General features: G+C 35.6%; 1 protein-coding gene across 2 annotated transcripts in view; it reads left to right on the top strand.

Annotated features, from left to right (window-relative positions):
* SLC7A11 (solute carrier family 7 member 11) overlaps window positions 1-4,252 on the top strand; it is a 72,826-nt gene extending 68,574 nt beyond the window's left edge. For both annotated transcript variants that reach the window (XM_026499352.4, XM_048212202.2), the window contains one exon: window positions 3,702-4,252. In XM_026499352.4, coding sequence (XP_026355137.1) covers window positions 3,702-3,769 — 68 coding nt within the window. In that variant the 3' untranslated portion in view covers window positions 3,770-4,252. The remainder of the gene's footprint in view (window positions 1-3,701) is intronic.
* Window positions 4,253-19,603: the final 15,351 nt, after the last annotated feature.

Raw genomic sequence — 19,603 nt, 5'->3', positions numbered from 1 at the left:
GGGGAGTGAGGGAGGAAGAAGCAGGCTCATAGTGGAGGAGCCCAATGTGGGACACGATCCCGGAACGCCGGGATGACGCCCTGAGCCGAAGGCAGACGCTTAACGACTGCGCTACCCAGGCGCCCTAAATATTTTATTGTTTTTGATACTATTGTAAATGGAATTGCTTTCTTAATTTCTTTTGCAGGTAATTTGTTCTCTCTCTATAGAAATGTAACTGATTTCTATATGTCGATTTTGCATCCTGCAATTTTATTGAATTCATGTAATAGTTTTAAGTTTTTTTAGTTGAATTTTTAGGGTTTTCTTATATGAGATCACCCATCTGTGAACAGAGATCATTTTACTTCTTTCTTTCTGATATGGGTGCTATTTATTTCTTTTTCTTGCTTAATTGCTCTGGCTGGGACTTCCAATATATGTTCAATGCATCCTTGCATCCCAGAGATAAATCCCACTTGGCCATAGGTAAATGATCCTTTTATTGTGTTGAATTTTACTTGCTAATATTTTGAGAATTTTTGCGTCTGAATTCATCAGGAATGTTGGTCTATGATATCCTTTTCTTATAATGTCTTTGTCTTTGGTATCAGCATAATGCTGGCCTCATAAAATGAGTTTGAGAGTGTTCCTTCCTTTAGAATTTTTTTGGCACAGTTTGAGGATTAGTGTTAATACTTCCTTGAAGGTTTGCTAGAATTTACCAGTGCAAGCCATCTATTCTTAGGCTTTTCTGTGTTGGGAGTATTTTTTATTACTGATTGAATCTCCTTACTTGATATTGGTTTATTTAGATTTTCTACTTCCTGATTTAATCTTGGGAGAGCATATATTTCTCGGATTTATCCATTTATTCTAGGTTATTTGGTTTGTTGGCATATAAGTGTTCATAGAAGTCTCTCATAATCCTTTGTATTTCTGTGATATCAGTTGTAATGTCTCCTCTTTTTTTTTTTTTTTTTTTTGAAAGGGGGACAGAGGGAGGAAGGGTGGTGGAGGGCAGAAGGAGAGGGAGAGAGAGAATCTTAAGAAGGTTGCATGCCCAGTGTGAAGTCTAATGCAGGGCTCCATCTCATAGCCCTGAAATCATGACCTGAGCTGAAATCAAGAGTCAGATGCTTAGCCGAATGAGCCACCCAAACACCCTTCCTTTTTCTTTTTGATTTCATTTTTTGAGTCCTCTTCTTAGTTAATCTAGATAAAAGTTTATCTTTTCTTAATTTCATTGATTTTTTCTGTTGTTTTTCTGTCTCTATTTCATTTATTTCTGCTCTGATCAACATGGAATATTTTGAATTTGACTATATATTCACCCTCATCAGTGAATTTTCTACTTTCATATGTTTTCATGTTACTATATATATATTTTCTTTATCTTGAAGAATTCTCTTTAGCACTTCTGTAGGCAGGTCTATTGGCTATAAATTCCCTCAGCTTTTGTTTGTCTAGGAAAGTCTTTACCTCAGCTTTTCTGGATAAAGTATTCTTGGTTGATGGAAGTTTTGTTTTTGTTTTTGTTTTTTTGTTTTTTTCTTTGAGCCCTTTGAATATATAATCCCATTCTCTCCTGGCCTGCAAGTTTTCTGCGGAGAAATCTGCTGATAGCCTTACTGGGATTTTTTTGCCCACGGGAGGAAGCTCTAGTTAAGGAGTCCTTCCTTGGCACCTGGTCAGTCATGCTGACACTCAGAGCCCTCAGAGCATTATTGGAGCTGGCATCCTAGGATCAGGTGCATATGGAACTATCACAGTGCCTAGATCCTGGGGCATAGATATGCTTGTTGTGGCTGTGGCACTAATGTGTAGAGTGTGGGCATATGCAGATATCCCGTGTAACTGGTACCTGGGTCTCAAAGACTCACCAATGTGACTTGTGCTGGTAGGAGGGAATGCAGCAGTGGCAACGGTCCTGGAATAACAAAATGTGATGGTAGCACAGCCTGAGGATGTGGGTGAAAATATCAATTCTGGCACCAGTACACTTACAAGATAGCAACAGCACAAATCTGTAGTGGTCTATTAAAGGTGTAGGGACCCAGGGATCTGGGCACAGAGCAGTGGCAGCACTGCCCTGGCAATGACATTTCAGAGCTGCAACCCAGAACCTGGGGGTAGGGTTAAGGGCAGCAGTAGCCTTGTCCCAGCAATGTTAGGTTAGAACCCCAGCTTGAAACCTGAGGGGTGGGGCCCATGGTAGTGTCAGTGTCCCTAACAATGATGGGTTAGAACTGTGACCTGGAACTCACAGGACAGGGATCAGGAGCCCATCTCAGCAATGACAGCTCAGAGTCTTGACCTGGAATGGGGGTTCTCAGAGCAGTAGCTGCACAGCTCCGGTAATTGTAGCCAAAGTGTGACTCAGGACACAGGAAGTGAGTAACACTTGGGGTAGTGGCAATGCCCCTGGCAATGATGAGTATGAGCCAGTACCTAGAATGCAGGGGTAGGACTCAGGACAGTAAGAGACTGTCTCAGCAATTATAATTCAGAGTCTTGACCTGGAAAAGTTGTCAGAGGAGGGGTCAGGACAATAGTAGCCCAGTTCCAAAAATGACAGCCAAAGAGTAACTTGGGACCCTAAGGGCAGGGCTCAAGTGAGGAGACGTTGCCTCAGTAATTATGGGACAAAGCCCCAGTCTGGGGCTGGAGTGGACAAAGAACAGTGGCAGCTCCAGTCTTGTGTATGGTGACGTACTGTGGCACCCAGTCCTTGAGCGTGGGCTCATCAACAACCAAGACCCCCCAAGGGCAAATCTCAGCTTAGCAGTAACCCCTGCCTCTGGGAGCAGATGCGGAGTGGGGGCACTCCAGGCTGCTCCATCAGCTGGGACCAGTGTCATTGAGGAGGACCGTGGAAGACCTCTGTAGCAAAAGCTGCATGCATCCGAAACACCGAGGCTGGCTGGGGTCCTCCAGCATCTGACTAGGGGATAGGATGATGCAGGCAAAATTCTTTGTTTACTTTTCTAGGCAGACGTCCTCAGTTTTTTAGCTCTGCCAGACCTTTGCCCTCTTTTCTTTGTGGTTTAAAAATTTCCCTGATCTGTTTTCTTTAGTTTATAGCTGTTTATTTATTGTTCTTGGGGTATTTTTTGGTTTCCTTGTTTTGTTTTTTTGTTGTTGATGTTGTTGTTTGTTTGTTTTTTTGGGGGGGGGGCAAGTGTTGGGACCTCCTAGGCTTCCCTTTTGCTGATGGCACTCCTAAGTCCCTCATTCTGCAGATGAGGTAATAAGGCCCTGGGGTACAACATGTTCTACTCAGTAACATGCTACAAATTTAAGACTGGACATTATAGTATGTGTCTTTCATTTTCCTGACGAATTGGTTGTAATCTCATAGGTACTAAAACAACAAGCCATCTTTAAACCGAATATGAAGTGTATTTTTGAACATTTATTTATATCTTGGTTCTATTGCCTCAAAATATTTTCAGCCTCCTGGTTTATGAATAAAAGTTCCTATTTGAATACAAAATATTAATGTATTCTTGCTGAGAAGCCATCATGGGAAGTTACAGAAGTGACAAATAAATTAATTGAGCATGATGGGATTCTAATGAAGTAAATAATTCTTGAAAGTGCTCTATGAAATAGGTGGTTGTGTGTTTTCAGTATTCAACCCCAAATAATTCACATTCTGCTGTTCTTATGCGTTTCTGAGTTCTGTGCATTTTTAATTTCTCTTCTTTATTTCTTTGTAGACAGAATAACCAGAACATTACAAATAATACTGGAAGTTGTACCAGAAGAAGATTGTCATAAATTATGAATTAATGCATTTGAAATCTTGGCAATCTATGCTTGGCCTTGTTTCTGCCCAAAGGGCTGAAACAAAATGTGGATCTTCACTTCATTTTATGAAAATCCAGAGGATTGCAACTTTGGTGTGGACTAAAGGAATCAGTTATTGCTATTCATATCTTTTAGTGTGTTCAAACTGGTTTCTAAGAAATTTAGTTATAACTCCGCGTAGTTATTGAAAGCAGATATGCTATGCAAGTATTCCATGAGTTCACATGATTTTGGAATTCCTGATACCTACAGGAAATTAGAGGAAAAATACCGAATGAACAATTACTTTAGTGGTCTTTATAACATATCTTATCATGAACACCGAGATGTTTTCTGTATATATGGCTTTTATAGAAACAATTTTTATATACTGTAGATGACCATACTGTGAAAAGTGTTTTCTACTCTTCTGGGGGGGAAAAAGCATATGTCATCATTATGGACCGAAGAAAGAAAGAAATTTATTTTATGTTGGCATTGCATTGCCTCCCCTTAGATACCAACTTAGATATCACTCATCTTTTAATGCATTCTACCCAGAGCATTTTGAACAAAGGACAGAGGGGATATGCCTAATTTTAATGAATACATTAAAGAAGAGTTTCCAGGGGCTGTTATGAGAAAAATCCAGGAATTATGTCTAAAAATTCTTGATAACTGATTATCTTAAGATTTTTTTTTCACTCATTATCAGGAAGCTCCACGGCTATGGGCCACTCTGTTTTCATGGCAGCCCACTTGATCAGGAAAGGATGTAACATCTTTCTTAGAGCAAAGCAATAGTCAGTTTGGTATTAAAGCCTCTTAAGCACAATCATTTGTTTCACTAATAATTTACCCCATGATAATATAGCTAAATATATGCACTTTTAAATCTTCAAATTGCAATGTCCATATAAGACATAAATCAACAAGAAAGAGAATACCCAAAATATTATGCCCAACCCTATAATCATATCTATATGCAGTGTTAGTAATTATGAACAATTTTTTAATCTCATAGCTATTTTTACATGGTGATAAATTTTGACAGTTTGTATATTTCCTTTATATATTTTATATTCCGTTAAAATATCTCTTCAGATGAAACTGTCCAGATTAATTAGGAAAAGGCATATATTTACATAAAAATTGAGAAAGAAATGTCACTGCTAAATAAGATTTACAACTGATGTTTCTAAAAATTTTCTACTTCTTTATCTCAGCTTTGTCAGTAATTTCCCCACCTTAATTATCATTCAACTTGCAAAAGAGATAACTGATAACAAATTCACTGAAAGAAGGAGAAAATGTGTGTGTGTATTCAGACAGGTGTTTTTATACTAGGTTTAGAAAATATTGTGGAGTTTTCATAGTGTAACATAACGATGGAATGTGTAAACTATTATTTACATACATCCAAGATGAAATAGTCATACCAGAGTATGTTTCATCCTCTAATTTTAAAAGTAACAATTTTTGAAAGAACTGTACTGATTAAAATCATTAAGAGCTGATAGAGAGTTTATAGGAAATTGACCAAAGTAGAAATGATGATTTATAATTTGAGGCAATTCCAATTCACCAATTTCAGTTTTTGCTCTTGATAACATTTAATACACATCCAAGATTGACATTATTTTCAGCCAAACCTGGTGTTTGGATCTCTAAGTGAATTCATAAAAGCTCCTTCCTTTTTCTCGTACCATCTGGTTTTCAAATTTGATCTGTAGTCTCTGCTTCTTCTATTTGTCTATATCTCTTGCCACTCTATTGTTGCTGAGGGAAAAAAATAGATTGTCTTTATATTCCTTTTTTTTTTTTTTTTTTTTTTTTACAGTCTAGGCCCATGTAATATAAACCAGAAAACTCTTATTTAGGTTTTTTGTGAGGTTTATTTTTTGTTTGTTTGTTTGTTTTGTCTAATGAAAAAAATGGTAAAATCTCATGGAGAGGTTTACATAGTTCTTTACATAGTTCTTGATTATTTCTGAGAGCAATGTGCTTGTAACTACAGCGGCAGATAGGTCTCATTTTATTCCTTTATTTTTTGTTTTAATTTCTTTTTAAATATAACATTGTAAAAGCTAACTAGGATACGTTCTCATTTTTTACATCATTTTCAAAAATGATTTTTGCATTGCTAAATTTCTGATGCCACTGTAATACCATTTTTAACCAGAGAGTCAGTCAGTCAGTAATTTTTTTTTTAAGTAATAAAGATTAAGTTGTACTTCAACTTATACATCTCAACAAGATGCAGGGTTTCTATAATCGGGGAATCAATATTCATAATTTCTATTCAGATGGTATCACATCAAGCCAATTCTATTTGAAAACTCTCCCATACACTAATATGTATATTTTTATTTATACTAAGTAAAATTTTTTCTCATATATTTAGAATTATATATAGAGAGAATTACAATTACATTACACTTACTTGCACCAGTTACAATATACTTGCACCAGTGTGGATATTCAAATGTTTATATACATATTACGAGTTTATTATAACACAAAAAGTAAAAGTGGCCAATACAGTTTAAGACAACTAATATGCTATTTTCGAATGTACTACTTTTTGGGTAACTTGGAGTCTCAAATATTTAATTGAGAATTAAACAGATTTAGCAAAGACTTCCAAAACTAAAACAATTTGATTTAAAAATGGACTGATTCTCCTTATGCAATTATGAATATTTCAGTAAATATTTTTGACTCATTTTTTAAAATGTTAGGTTATTTTCCTGAGATTTTTCTTTCATCAGTTGAGGAAAACTGGACTGTTATGAATGTTTAGGTCAGCTGGAAGTAGACCTTGTTCTTATCTTTCTCCAGGAGATTAAAGATTTGTCCTAGAAAAGATGGCGGACTCCAGTACCCAACATAAATGTTAGGTGTGTGCACCCACAAATATACATACGTGCTTATACTGTTTTCCCCCATCTCTGCTGGCACAAAAGTAGGATAGATTATTAGGTTACATTAGCAATGAATAACAGTTTCTCTAACACTAAAACATGTATGTTGAAACAAATTTCTGGATTATTTTACGTGTCTGGTAAAATTGTTTCCCCAGTTGCTATTTGATATATTAACAGATAGTTAACCTGAGTATAATTACTTAACTCAACATAATTTTTTATGGACTGTAATTAGTCTTCAGGAAACTCATTATTTTATCTCTATTTGTAGATGAATGTAATGCCGTACAAGAAAGAAGTCATCTTTGACCTATAGTGGATTTCTTATAATTGAGGTATAGGTTATGAAAAGATAGAATACTGAAGGTCAGAGTAGCAGGAAATGAAAGATAGCATGTGACTGGAAGTAATGATATTTTGATGTAACTTATTATGCAGCATAGTCAAAGAAATATTAAAAATTAATCGTCTGTTGTGCATAAGTGGATATCCTAAGTAGCTAATGGAATGTAGCTTCAGTGCCCACACTTAGACATGCCCCTTCCAAGGTCCTGTAGCTAACGTTGCGTTAGGAAATTTGTATTAATTTTCTTGAAGAAGATCAGAAAAATCGTATACATTTCTGGCATTACAAAATCTGCATCTGTCACTGTGAGTATGGTAAAATAACTTCCATTACTTTTTCTAGTAAAAATAAACACAGGCCAGTTACAGAATATATTTTAAATAATACAGTTTTGAGTTAATTGAAGTGTCTATATATAATTATAACTGACTTTCTCATAATATATATTTTGCGATATATAAGGAGAGAGTTCATTTTTGACATATTTTATGATTCAGTTCTGAATGATAGAAAAACAAAAACTAGGGTTTTAATTGTAATTCTTTTTCTTAGGAAAGAAATAGAGTGAGATTTGGGATTTGAAGGCAGATGAGTAAAAGATTGATTTTACTTAAATGTAATCTTGCTTCATTTTACCCAACATGGTGTATGTTGGTGCTGATAATGTTTACAGAGTCACATTTTACTTTGTTAACAATTCAAAGTCAGGTATTAAAGCATGGCATTGTGTAACTGGCAAGAAACTCGTGGTGGATATAAATTAGAGTAGATAATGAGACATCTTGACAGCTTCTGTTTACGTAATTTATATGTAAGGTAAAAAGTTACTACCTATAAGTGTATTTTAGGTTAATTTTCTCATGAACAGTATTTTAAATGTATCTCAATATATATAATACCTAAAAGTGTAACTTCTGGGTGGTTTTAGTACTGTTCTTAAAAAGTTACTTTAACAGCCAAGTTTTGAAGATAATCCTTACTTCTTTTTGTTGCATTTTCAAATTAGTTGGTATCTAAAAATAAATGCTTGGCCTGTTTTTAGATTCACTACAAATTCACAAAGGTGTAAATCTTGGTCTCACAGAAAGTTTACCAGTGTTCCATGTTGTGAGATGTTGTCCTTTTTTACAACCTCCTAAGGATATTAACTCGATCTTTTTGAACCATTTCTGTTTTTTCTTTTAAATGAATCAATGAATTCCTTTGTTTTATTTGTCATATCTTGACATGATAGCCTCAAAATGGGAGTTAGTCTTAATCTGAATTTATACAATGACCCTAAATATCCTTAGTGTGAAACTGCCACTTGGTTTACTTCTTTGGGAGTCCTCACTTCTCTTCTCTTTGTTACCGTTGGCCTTAAAATATCACTGGGAGATGGTTATCTCACGTAGTTATCTATTACATGTGTATATTTCAACTACTTGGGTCAAGGGTACATTTATGTTATCAGTAACAGCCTTAACAGTTTTATAGATAAAAGTTCTCTCGAGAAAACTGTGGAGCAGTAGGCATCTGAGCGCCATGCAGATGGATGCACTGGTTTGAAAGTGAACATACTTGTTTTTCCTTCCGCACATACACTACTGACGTTTTTTTTTAAAGTATAACTTTCAAGCGAATTAATTTATTGGTTAGAAGACTTGTTTGCTGAGTCCTTCCTTATTACCTCTTGAAGTCTTTAAAGGTCATGCTGAAAGCTAGAGAAACAAACAAAAAAGACTGAATCACAGTTATGTCTTTTGCAGAAGTGACTGTATTTTGAGCACCTTGGGTGACAGTGTTTTGCACAGAATCTTATGGGAAAACATAATAGGCCTTTGATGTTCCATCTGGATAATTGGTTGGGTTGGGAGGGATTTGACTTAAATGATGATTGTGAAGATAGACCTCACTTACTCCTACCAGTTAACAGTCTTCAGCACATGCTCAGAAGCTCATTTGTATCACACCTGGAGGCAATGCAATGTGGTTCTTGGTTCTAGGTTTGAACTGTCTTATTTCAAAAGATTTCTGAATTATTTTCTCCCTAGCATTTCTCCTTCATTCCAAATTTCCGTTTACTGACTAATGTAATATAAAGAAAATTATCTTAAAGTAAAATAATACTTTGGGGAACTAAAACAGATTGTTTCAAATGAATGTATGCTTTTAACAGAATAGGAGTGAACTGCATTAAACTACTGTTGTTTTAATAATTTCAAACACTACCATATAGCACTTTTTAATTGCTCTGGATGCCAAAAAAAAAAAAAAAAAGACCCCAATATATACCTGTGGTTATCACATAAACCACAAGAATCCTCCGAAAATTTTAAGTAGTCTTGGATTTTGTTTTTTTTGATCCCTTCCCTGGAGAAATTTTTTACTTCATTGTTTTCCCTTGTGAATAGTATTACCAGTACTATAAATCTGGAACGAAACTGTTGATGCTTACATCTTGAAAACCGAATTCTTCTTTTGACATTCTTCATGTGCAGAGAGTGATATATGACTTTACTCTTTTAGGATATTTGGGGTCAATGTTATTTTGAACACAAGCATGAGCCTCAAGTTTCTATTTCTTTGTAGGTGTGTTGCAGTGTAATAGTAATGAGTCTTCAGTGGTACCCCTCAACATTTTGAGAACTTTGCAAACATAAGCATTAGATGTGTTAAGAGTTCATTGCTTAGTACCATGAAATATAGTCTTCTCTCTGTGCCAAATTGGTGAATGGACATGGAGTTGTGTTCTACTAATGCTAAATGTTGGCTACCTGTGTTTTTATAATAAGCACAAGTTAGAAAAAGGCACGACAAATGGCCTCTTGTATTGAATTCTTGACGAACTTAATTTGTCCTACTTTTCTGACAAATATTTGACTCCAGATTTCATAGAGTTTTGTTTTTTGTTTTTTTACTTATTGTAGAGTGGATTAGATGGTAGTGATGCACTGGTAGAGATGGTGTTTAGTTATTGACTCAGAATTCATTTCATGATGAATTTTTTGTGTCTTTTTATTGTATGTATATCTGTATTTACTTTATATAAAAATGGATTTAGTGAGCTTTGTGTTAAATCTGCCTAGTAACAGTGACTTCTTTTTCAATTATCAAGGGATAGAAAATGTGTGCTGGTATGTTCATATTAGCATATTATTAGGTACTGTATATGAATGTGTTTAAATGCTTCTGACATTCTATACGGCAAGCACCAGTAATTTGCACCCACAGGATCAGATTAGACGACTGGAAAAAATGGTAGTCAAAATCCTCTGGAGGGTTGTGCTGGCAGCCATCTCTTTGATCTATGTTTCAATTGTAATTTATAGACAGCTCCAACCCCTAACATGAATCTGGAATGCATTTGTCATGACCTTGAACCATTCCCCTAACTGAGGGGCAGGAGGAACAGCGTTTGGCCTGGTCATCTCAAATACAGGAACAGAGAAATCTGTCTGAGGAAGAATGAGCCTCAGTATCCTAAATGGTCCTCATCTGTGGTGGGGTTTCTTCACTCTGACAGTATGATGATAAAACTTGGTAAAGGGGTCTGTTTGTATTTTGTACAAATTTTACACAATGTCTTATATTGAATAAATTTCTAAATAGCAAAATTCCTTTTCTGTGTCTACATTCCAACCACATTAGGTGTACTGATTTATTTAGATATTTAACTATGAAAATATAAATGGCGCAAAGGGACTTTCATGTGTGATTGTGTTGTGTTTCTTAAGGTTCTCTGGCACTGATACTTACACCATCATGTGATATGTGAAATAAAATGGATTTTTCTACAGTTTAATGATTTCCCTCTGGGGAGAGTTCTGGTGCAACAATCACACTGCCAGATGGTGTTTGTGGGCTAGTTGTGTGAGTGGTAAGATACTATGATATAAGAGTGCTTTCATCTGATGGAAAGTCTTGACGTGTGTTTTTGTATGGAATAATTTTTGGTGCAATATGATGTCACTCAGTTTTGCAGTGAATTTAATTTCATTTGTATTTATGTATCTGCATAACTGTCATGCTTTTAGTTGCTTCAACCTTTGTATATGTATTTTTGTCCATTTTTTTACTTGAAAATATTTTCAATGGAAATGAAATAAACGCTTGATAGTTTACATAAGAAAAGTCATGTTTTGCTTTTTTTAAAAGCAGTGTACATCCCAACAAATCGAAGGCTTTGGTTTTGATGATTGAATTTATCTATCATTGATTCTGTGAATTTGTTGACACATTCCTCTTGGCATTAATTCCCCATACTAAAAACTGAAAGTGGGGCAAACACTAGAGTCAAGACCATAGACACTCTTCTTTCTCATGGCTTATGTCCATCTGTGCTCTGGTCTGAAATATCTACCAACTTCTCTCTTCTATAGTCCCCTGTCTTATTTCTTGCCTCTTAACAAAAGTCTCATGTCTTGTCTATCTCTATTTCAGCCTTCACATGTTTCCGCAGAATGTTCTTTACAAAACACAAATACAGTAACAGTCTTCCATGACTTTACATTTACTTATTTAATTTTTCTGGATGGATAAATCCAAACTCCTCTGCATAACACAGTGCTTTGTATAATCTGCTGCCCTTCTTTCTCCAGCTACAAATGACCACTTCCACATTCTCTGCAGCCATATAAAATGGTTTTGTGTTTTTTTTTTCAGTAGTTTAACAACAACAACAAAAAGATTCTATTATTTCATTTGACACACTGTGGATTACAGGGATTATATTTTCCTCACCCATTCCTATCTTCTACTTTCCAAGTAGCAAATTTCTACCCAATATTCAAGACCAAGTTCAAAAGTCACCTCTTCCAGAAAACTTCCCCAAGACTGACCCCTGAATACCTTCACCATCTTAGATGTACCTTTTCTGTAGAACCCATCACACCACTGAAATTGCAGACTTGACTTCTTTCTCTGCCTCTGTGTGTGTGTGTGTGTGTGTGTGTGTGTGTGTGTGTGTCTTTCACTGACTAAAGCATAGTAGGTACTCAAATGTTTATGAAATTAATCTATTCAATGAATGAATGAATGGTTTATATTCGTTAGGTTTCATGATAAGATTTTCTTAGGTGCAGTTTTATTACCTCTAAATTTAAGCAATCCATTGGATTCTATGGAATGAATATTTCCGTGGAATATCTTAACTTCAGCATGTAAGAAAACTGAGGAGTTTCAGTCTCTGCCCTCCCACCCTCTCCCCTCCCATTCTCTCTTTTTCTTTCCCTTCCACTGCTCCATCCCCAGTTCATGTCAGTAAGTGGGTCCTGATGGAGAAATGAACAAATGACCTACAATGAACTTTTCTTGTGAAAAGACATTTAGGTTTTTATATTTTCAATAAGGTATTGTCTTCATAATAATTTGAAAAAATGCTCAGAAATGTAGAGCAGAAGGAACCTAAAGTTTTGATGACCAAAACTCTCTTTGACGTAGATACAGGAGATTGAGTAGCACCTTTTCCTGGTGAAATGCTTTGGGAGAACAATAAAAAAGTAAACTAATAACTTTGGCACCTGTTAAATTTAAACTATGTTGAAAAGAAATATAAACCATGTCATATGTAGATATACTTATTTTAAAGTTAATGTGACTGGAAATGTGTTTAATAAAAATATACAGAAAAACTTAGATGATACATAATGCCTAATAATCTGCTTTTAAACTATTGCTAGACTCTTAAACATGCTGCTTTAGGTTTATAAAGACTTTTGCTGCTGAAATACCTCTAACAATTTTCTACTTGAATTCTTAGGCTATGTCTAATTTATAAAGATTTGAGGTCATTATATGTGCTGGGATGGGGTGGGTGGGCTGTGGATACCTACTGTTGCTTTTGCCTCCACATGCCCTAAAAATTACATTTGCAGATTTCCTGGAGATCTGACTTTGAAGGTCAGGTCTTTATAGCCATCTTATTGTTTTTATAGTCTTAAGCTTAAGAACACCTGGTCACCAGCAGGCATGGGCTGATTCTTTTAAAAAGTGTTTGATGTTTGAAAGAATTCAGAAATAAAAATGTAATTAGGATTCAATACCTCTTCAAACTTTAGCTTTGAAGATTTATTAATCTCTGAAATGTGAAACAGGGTTTCAAAGTTGTTAATTCAGATTAAATACTACAAAAATTGAAATACCTTCCAGCTATAATAAAATAACGAAGTATAAATGAGGATAACCCTAAGAAAAATGTGAGCAAGCTAGTTATTTTCTTTTTTCTTAAAAATAAGAGAAACTAATCTTACTTTTGTCATAGTAATTAACATTGTGATTATATAACTGCATGTTCTTTTATCATCAAGCCTTCCATTTCCTAAAATCTAAAGACGCCATAAAAATTTCTTTCATGTTCTGAATTCTGCCTTAAACTTATGTTTACTTCTTATTCTCCCATTGTTATGTTCCTTTCAGAATTTGTTGCTTAAGGAAGTAAAGTCAAAGTTTTAAGCACCTCCCCGGTGCTAAGCTATATCATGGGTGCTAGAGATACAAAACAATTAACAGTCTGTATTGCCTCTGCTTTGTGAATCTGGGGGGGGGAGAGATATTTTTTCTCCTAGTTATTCAAATGTATTGATAAAATTAGGGTCTCAGGTGCTATAAAACTATATACCTAGATGTGATCTAGTCCTAGAATGTTGGGGAAGGCTTTACTAGAGGTGAGTATGAAGTGATATTGAAGGATGAGTGCACATTAACCAGGTAAAGTGGAGCCTGGATGAGGAGTGTTATAGGCAAAGCAAGCTGTGTGATAAAGGCCATGAGCCAGAAAAAGCAGGGCTTATTTAAGGAAATAAATGCAGGACCAGTGGAACCAGTGCATGGGGACAACATACAATGTAACCCTAGAGAGGAGCAATTGTAGGGGACTTACCAGTCAATGTTCAAGACATTTGTTTTTACCCAGGGTTATGGAGCTGGCTTAGACAAATGGAATTCACACATAATATGCACATTGAACTTTATTAAAATTTTGAATCTTACCCTCTGCTAAAATCTCTGAATAGAATCATTTAAAATAGTAAAAAATAATTTCCATTTTACTTCTTTTTTTATTATTGTTATATTTTATCTAATTAGTTTACACTGCCAAAGTGTTTGTAAACTGAAATAAGCTCAAGACATATATTTTGAAAAGGAAAGTAACTGCAGGAATTACATAATCAACAAATGGAAATCTTTTTTTTTTTTTCCAGAAATGTCATTGTTGTCTCTGCTTAGCATGTTTTCCCTCCTCTTTTTCAAGTTAGGTTACATCTGACCTACACTGTTGAGTGCTCACCAATGTTCATCTCAAGGCCAATTTGTAATTTATTTTTTTTGAGAAATATTTTTATGTTGCTATAATTTTTTAACCTAATCATAATTTCTAAAATGTGTTTTTTTCCCCAAATGAAAACATTAAACAAAACTACTTTGCATGACATATTATTAAACAGTTATTATCTTAGAAGAAAAGAAAATCTTCATTTGACTATAATGTTTTAATATGAAAAATGTGAGTACAGTAAAATTATTTGAATTTTTTCTGGTTTTGTAGAAGTAGAATGAATTTGTAGTTATTTCCACTCCTCATAATTCACAGTGGATGAAAAGTGACTCTTCAGCAAGATAACGTTTGCTTAAGGAATTAGAGAAGTAAAGAAAAATTATTTGAGATTACTTAAGGAACACTTACTTGGAAAACAGGGAATTATCTGATATACTTCCCCCCACCCTAGCTTTATTAAGATATAATTGACAAATAATATTGTGTAAGTTTATATAATGTAATGATTTGATATATGTACATATCGTGAAACTGATTACCACATTAAGGTTAGTTATCACTTTCATCACCTCACATAGTTACCACATTTTTTGTGGCAACAACATTCAAGATTTACTCGCTTAGCAAATTTCAAGTTTACGTTTTCATCATCCATTCATCTGCCATCAGACACTTAGGTTGTTTTTATACTTTAGCAATTGTAAATAATGGTGTAAGGAACAAGGTTGTGTAGACATGTCTTTGAGATTCTGATTTCATCTCCTTTGGATATATCCAGAAGTGGGATTGCTGGATCATATTGTAATTCTATTTTTTTTTTTTTGAGGAATCTCCAAACTATTTTCCATGGTGACCATACCAATGCACATCCCTACCAACAGTGTGCAAGGACACCCTTTCTCCACATTCTCATCAGTACTTGTTATTTCTTGTCTTTTTGATTCTAGTCATTCTAACAGGTATGAGGTGGTATCACTTTGTGGTTTTGATTTGAATTTCCCTGATGATTAGTGATGTTAAACACATTTGCGTGTATCTATTGGCTATTTGTATATCTTTTTGGAAAATGTCTATTCAGGTCTTCTGCCCATTTTATTTTTTTATTATTTTATTTTATTTATTTATTTATTTATTTATTTAGAGAGACACAGAGAGAGCATTAGTGGAGAGAGGAGCAGAGAGAGAGAGAGAATCTCAAGCAGACTCTGCTGAGCCCATATGGAGTCTGTCACAGGGTTCCATCTCATGACCCTGAGATCATGACCTGAGCCAATCAGGAGTTAGACACCCAACTGACTTAGCCACCCAGGTGCCCCTCCTCTGCTCATTTTAAAAATGGATTTTAAAATTTTGTTTTGTTTTGTTTTTTGGGTTTTTTTGCTATTGAGTTATAGGAGTTCCTCGTATATTTTAGACATTAACCCCTTATCCAATATATGGTTTACAAACATTTTCTCCTATTTCCCAGGTTGCCTTGACATTTTGTTGATTATTGCTTTTGCTGTGCAGAAGCTTTTTATTTTATTGTAGCTCCACTTGTTTAATATATTTTGTTACTCCTGCTTTTGATGTCATCTTCATAAAATTATCACCAAGAACAATATCAAGAACATTTTTGTTGTTGTTTTCTTTAGGAGTTTTATGGCTTCAAGATTTACATGTAAGTCTTTAATCTATCTTGAGTTAATTTTTTTAAAAGATTTTATTTATTTGAGAGAGAGAGAGAACAGAGCAGAGGGGAGGGGAGGGGCAGAAGGAGAGGGAGAAGCAGACTCCCTGCTGAGCAGGGAGCTGGACATGCAGCTTGACCCCAGGACCCTGAAATCATGACCCAAGCTGAACGCAGATGCTTAACCAACTGGGTCACCCAGGTACCCTTTTCTTTGAGTTAATTTTTGTGAGTGGTTTCAGATAGGGGTTAAATTGCATTATTTTGCATGTGATTATCCAGATTTCCTAGCACCATTTATGGAAGATTATCTTTTCCTATTGAGCATCCTGGGTTTCCTTGTCAAATACTAGTAGACTGTATATGCATGGATGTATTTCTGGGCTCTTGATTCTATTCCATTGTCCTATGTGTCCACTTTTATCCCAGTGCCATACTATTTGATTACTCCAGCTACATAATAAAGTGTGAAATCAAGAAGGGTGGTGCCTCCAGTTTCCTTCTTCTTTCTCAAGATTGCTTCGGATATTTGGGATCTATTGTGGGTTCCATACAAATTTTAGAATTTTTTTTTCTAATTCTGTGAAAAATGCCATTGGAATTTTGGTATGAATTGCATTGAATCTATAGATTGCTTTGGGTTGTAGGGACATTTGACAATGTTAATTCTTCTGATCCGTTAACATGGCATATCTTTCCATTTATTTGTGTCTTCTTCAGTTTCTTTAATCATTGTCTTATAATTTTCAATGTACAAATTTTTCATCTCCTTGGTTAAACTTACCCTTAAGTATTTTAGTGTTTTCAATAATTTTGTGAATAGGATTATTTTCTTTATTTCTCTTTCAGATAATCTGTTGTTAGTGTACAGAAATGCAACAGATTTTTATGTGTTGATTTTGTATCCTGCTACCTCACTGAATTTGTTTGTCAGGTTTGATAGTTTTTTGATAGAGTATTTTGAGTTTAGTGAATGTATGATCTTGTCATCTTCAAACAAAGACAAGTTTAGTTCTTCTTTTATGATTTGGATTCCCTTTATTTCTTTTTCTTGCCTGATTACTCTGACTAGGACCCCCAGTACCAAGTTGAGTAAGAGTGGTGAGAGTTGTTGCTGGTCTTAGAAAAACTTTCAACCTTTCGCCATTGAAGTGACAACTATGGTTTGTCATATAGTAGCCTTTATTATGTCAAGATGTTTTTTCTATACTCAATTTGTTGAAAGTTTTTATCATCAAAGGATGTTCTATCGTCAAATGCTTTTTCTGCACTTATTGAGATCATGTGATTTTTACCTTTTGTTTTATTGTGGTATATGACATTTATTGATTTACATATGTTATACCATCTTTGCATCCCAAGAATAAATCCCACTTGGTCATTGTATATGACCCTTTCAATGTGCTGCTGAATTTGGTTTGCTAGCATTTTGTTGAGAATTTTTGAATCTATGTTCATCTGACTTGGCTCCCCAGCCAGATGTAGGGTGCCACTGGCTAGACTGTTTTCAGGCTGGGCTGCAGGCTGGCTTCATGATTGGGCAGTCTGCTGGCTATGCTCCACTCTCTGGCAAGGCTTCTGGCTGGGGTCCCTAGTCAAGCAGGGCTACCAGCTGTGCCTTATGGTTGGGTGGGGCTGTTGGCTATGCTCCACAATTGGGTGGGGTTGCTGGCTGGGGTCTGTGCCTAGACGAGACCAACAGAAGTACTGTTGGCTCAGGTCCAACTCTGCCTGGGGTCACTGTTTGGGCTCCCTTGCAGATAGCGCCGGAGGTTATGCTCTACAGTTGGGCCAGCCTGCTGACTTGACTCAGTCTAAGGAGGGCTACAGAATGGACTCCACAGCTGCCCAGAATCTCTGGCCAGGCTTACTGGTGAGGCAGGACTAGAGACTATACTAAGCAATTGGATAGGGCATTGACTTTCTTCCTTGCCCAGGAGACTCTAGGGTGTGCTTGGTGGTTTTCTCTTGGTACCTAGATAAAAGATTTGAGTCTTTGTCTGAGTTTTTCTCTTGATTGGAGGAGATGTATAAACTCAGGAGTTGTATAGCAGAGGCCAGTACCTGGAAAAATAGAAGTTTTAAGAGTCACATAAAGCACAGAGATTAAGAAATGGAGAAAGAGTGTTGCCTGGTTTCCTGTAGCTTTGCAGTTCAAGATTTGGGGCCCTTTCTGAACTGTTAATGGTTCTTTAAGACATGGCTATTTCCTTATCATATTCTTGCTTTTGCTTTAATTACGTGAACTGGTCTCTGTTACTTACATCCAAAAGAGTTTTAGATAATGTGATATAATACATCACAATGAACTTATTCAGGCTAAAAGTATGTTTTCGACTGCTTCTGATAGCAGAAGACAATACAATACAGTAATTATCATTGGACATATTTTCACTTACCACATACCTGAAACCACAAAGTCCAGGATAGCTGCCAACTTGAACAAAATATGAGAAATAGAGATGACATCAATAAGATGCTGTATATTGTGTCATCCCAAACAGACTTTCACCTTACATCCAAAGTCTTAGTAGATTCCCACTGCTCTTTTCCCTTTTAGTACTCTGTTCCTTCCATTCTTCCCCAGATCATGCAAGCTTACTCCATGGGGACTATGACCTTCTCTTTTACACTCTCTTTAGTGGAAAGCCATCAATTCACATCATCTTTAACTGCCAATTTTATTTATTCATGTAATCAGAAAGTATTTGTTGAGTAACTGACATTTTCTAGGCACCATGCTTGAGTTAGATTATGGGTACAAAGTGCAAAAGACATGTTTTCTGAACTCAAAGTGCATTTCTATGCAGAGTACTCCTAAATGTGATGGGGTGGGGGGAGAAGAGGAGATAGTTCTTTCTTATACCTGATATATACTTCCATGTGGAAGAAGCCATGTTAGGGAAATGCTCTTAGCCTCATTCTAGAAAAGAAGTGTCCTAATTATATTGGTGAGTTTGGAAAGAAAAAAAAAAATCTGCCATGTTGCTCCATACCTTTCCAGAGTCAGAAACCCTTGGGAAGAGGCCTGAAATGGTACAATGTTTGCAGTGGATGGCCAAATCTTTCTAATCCTGGAGCTCAATATTAGAAAGCCCACTTGCACTTACCTATGAATCACATTCTTCTACATTAGCTGTATCAGCAATAAACGTGATGTTTTTATGCTCCTATTTGCCTTACAATTTTGACTTATGTCTTCTTGATTTATAATTCAAGTGGGGGAAGAGAAGTGATATTTATCAGCTTCCCCAAGAATATTAACAATGTGTATCTTGAATCCTCTCTTCTCTCCTGAGCTCTTGCCTGTAACCTAATAATTAGGAGCTGTATCCAGATGGAATTTTCAGTACCTCAAATTCAGCACTTCATAAATGGAAATGTGCTCAAATTTCCAATTACTTCATAAGAAATCAGAAGGTTACCACAAAACATGCCTAATTCAGTCATATGCTTCTTTATTCATCAGCTCATTCAGGCTTGAAACCTAGGAGTCTCCTTGGACTCCTCCTTCTCTTCATCCTCTATAATAAATCAACCACTAAACACTTGTTATTTTTTTCTCCAGAATTTCTAATTCATCTACCCTTTTATCTCTTGTCTCTATGCCTATGTATTGTAAAACTCAGCAGCTA

This window comes from Ursus arctos, unplaced genomic scaffold (assembly GCF_023065955.2).
Source record: "Ursus arctos isolate Adak ecotype North America unplaced genomic scaffold, UrsArc2.0 scaffold_11, whole genome shotgun sequence".
NCBI lineage: Eukaryota > Metazoa > Chordata > Mammalia > Carnivora > Ursidae > Ursus > Ursus arctos.
The sequence above is the reverse complement of the archived record's forward strand: the minus strand, read 5'-3'. Positions and strand labels throughout refer to the sequence as shown.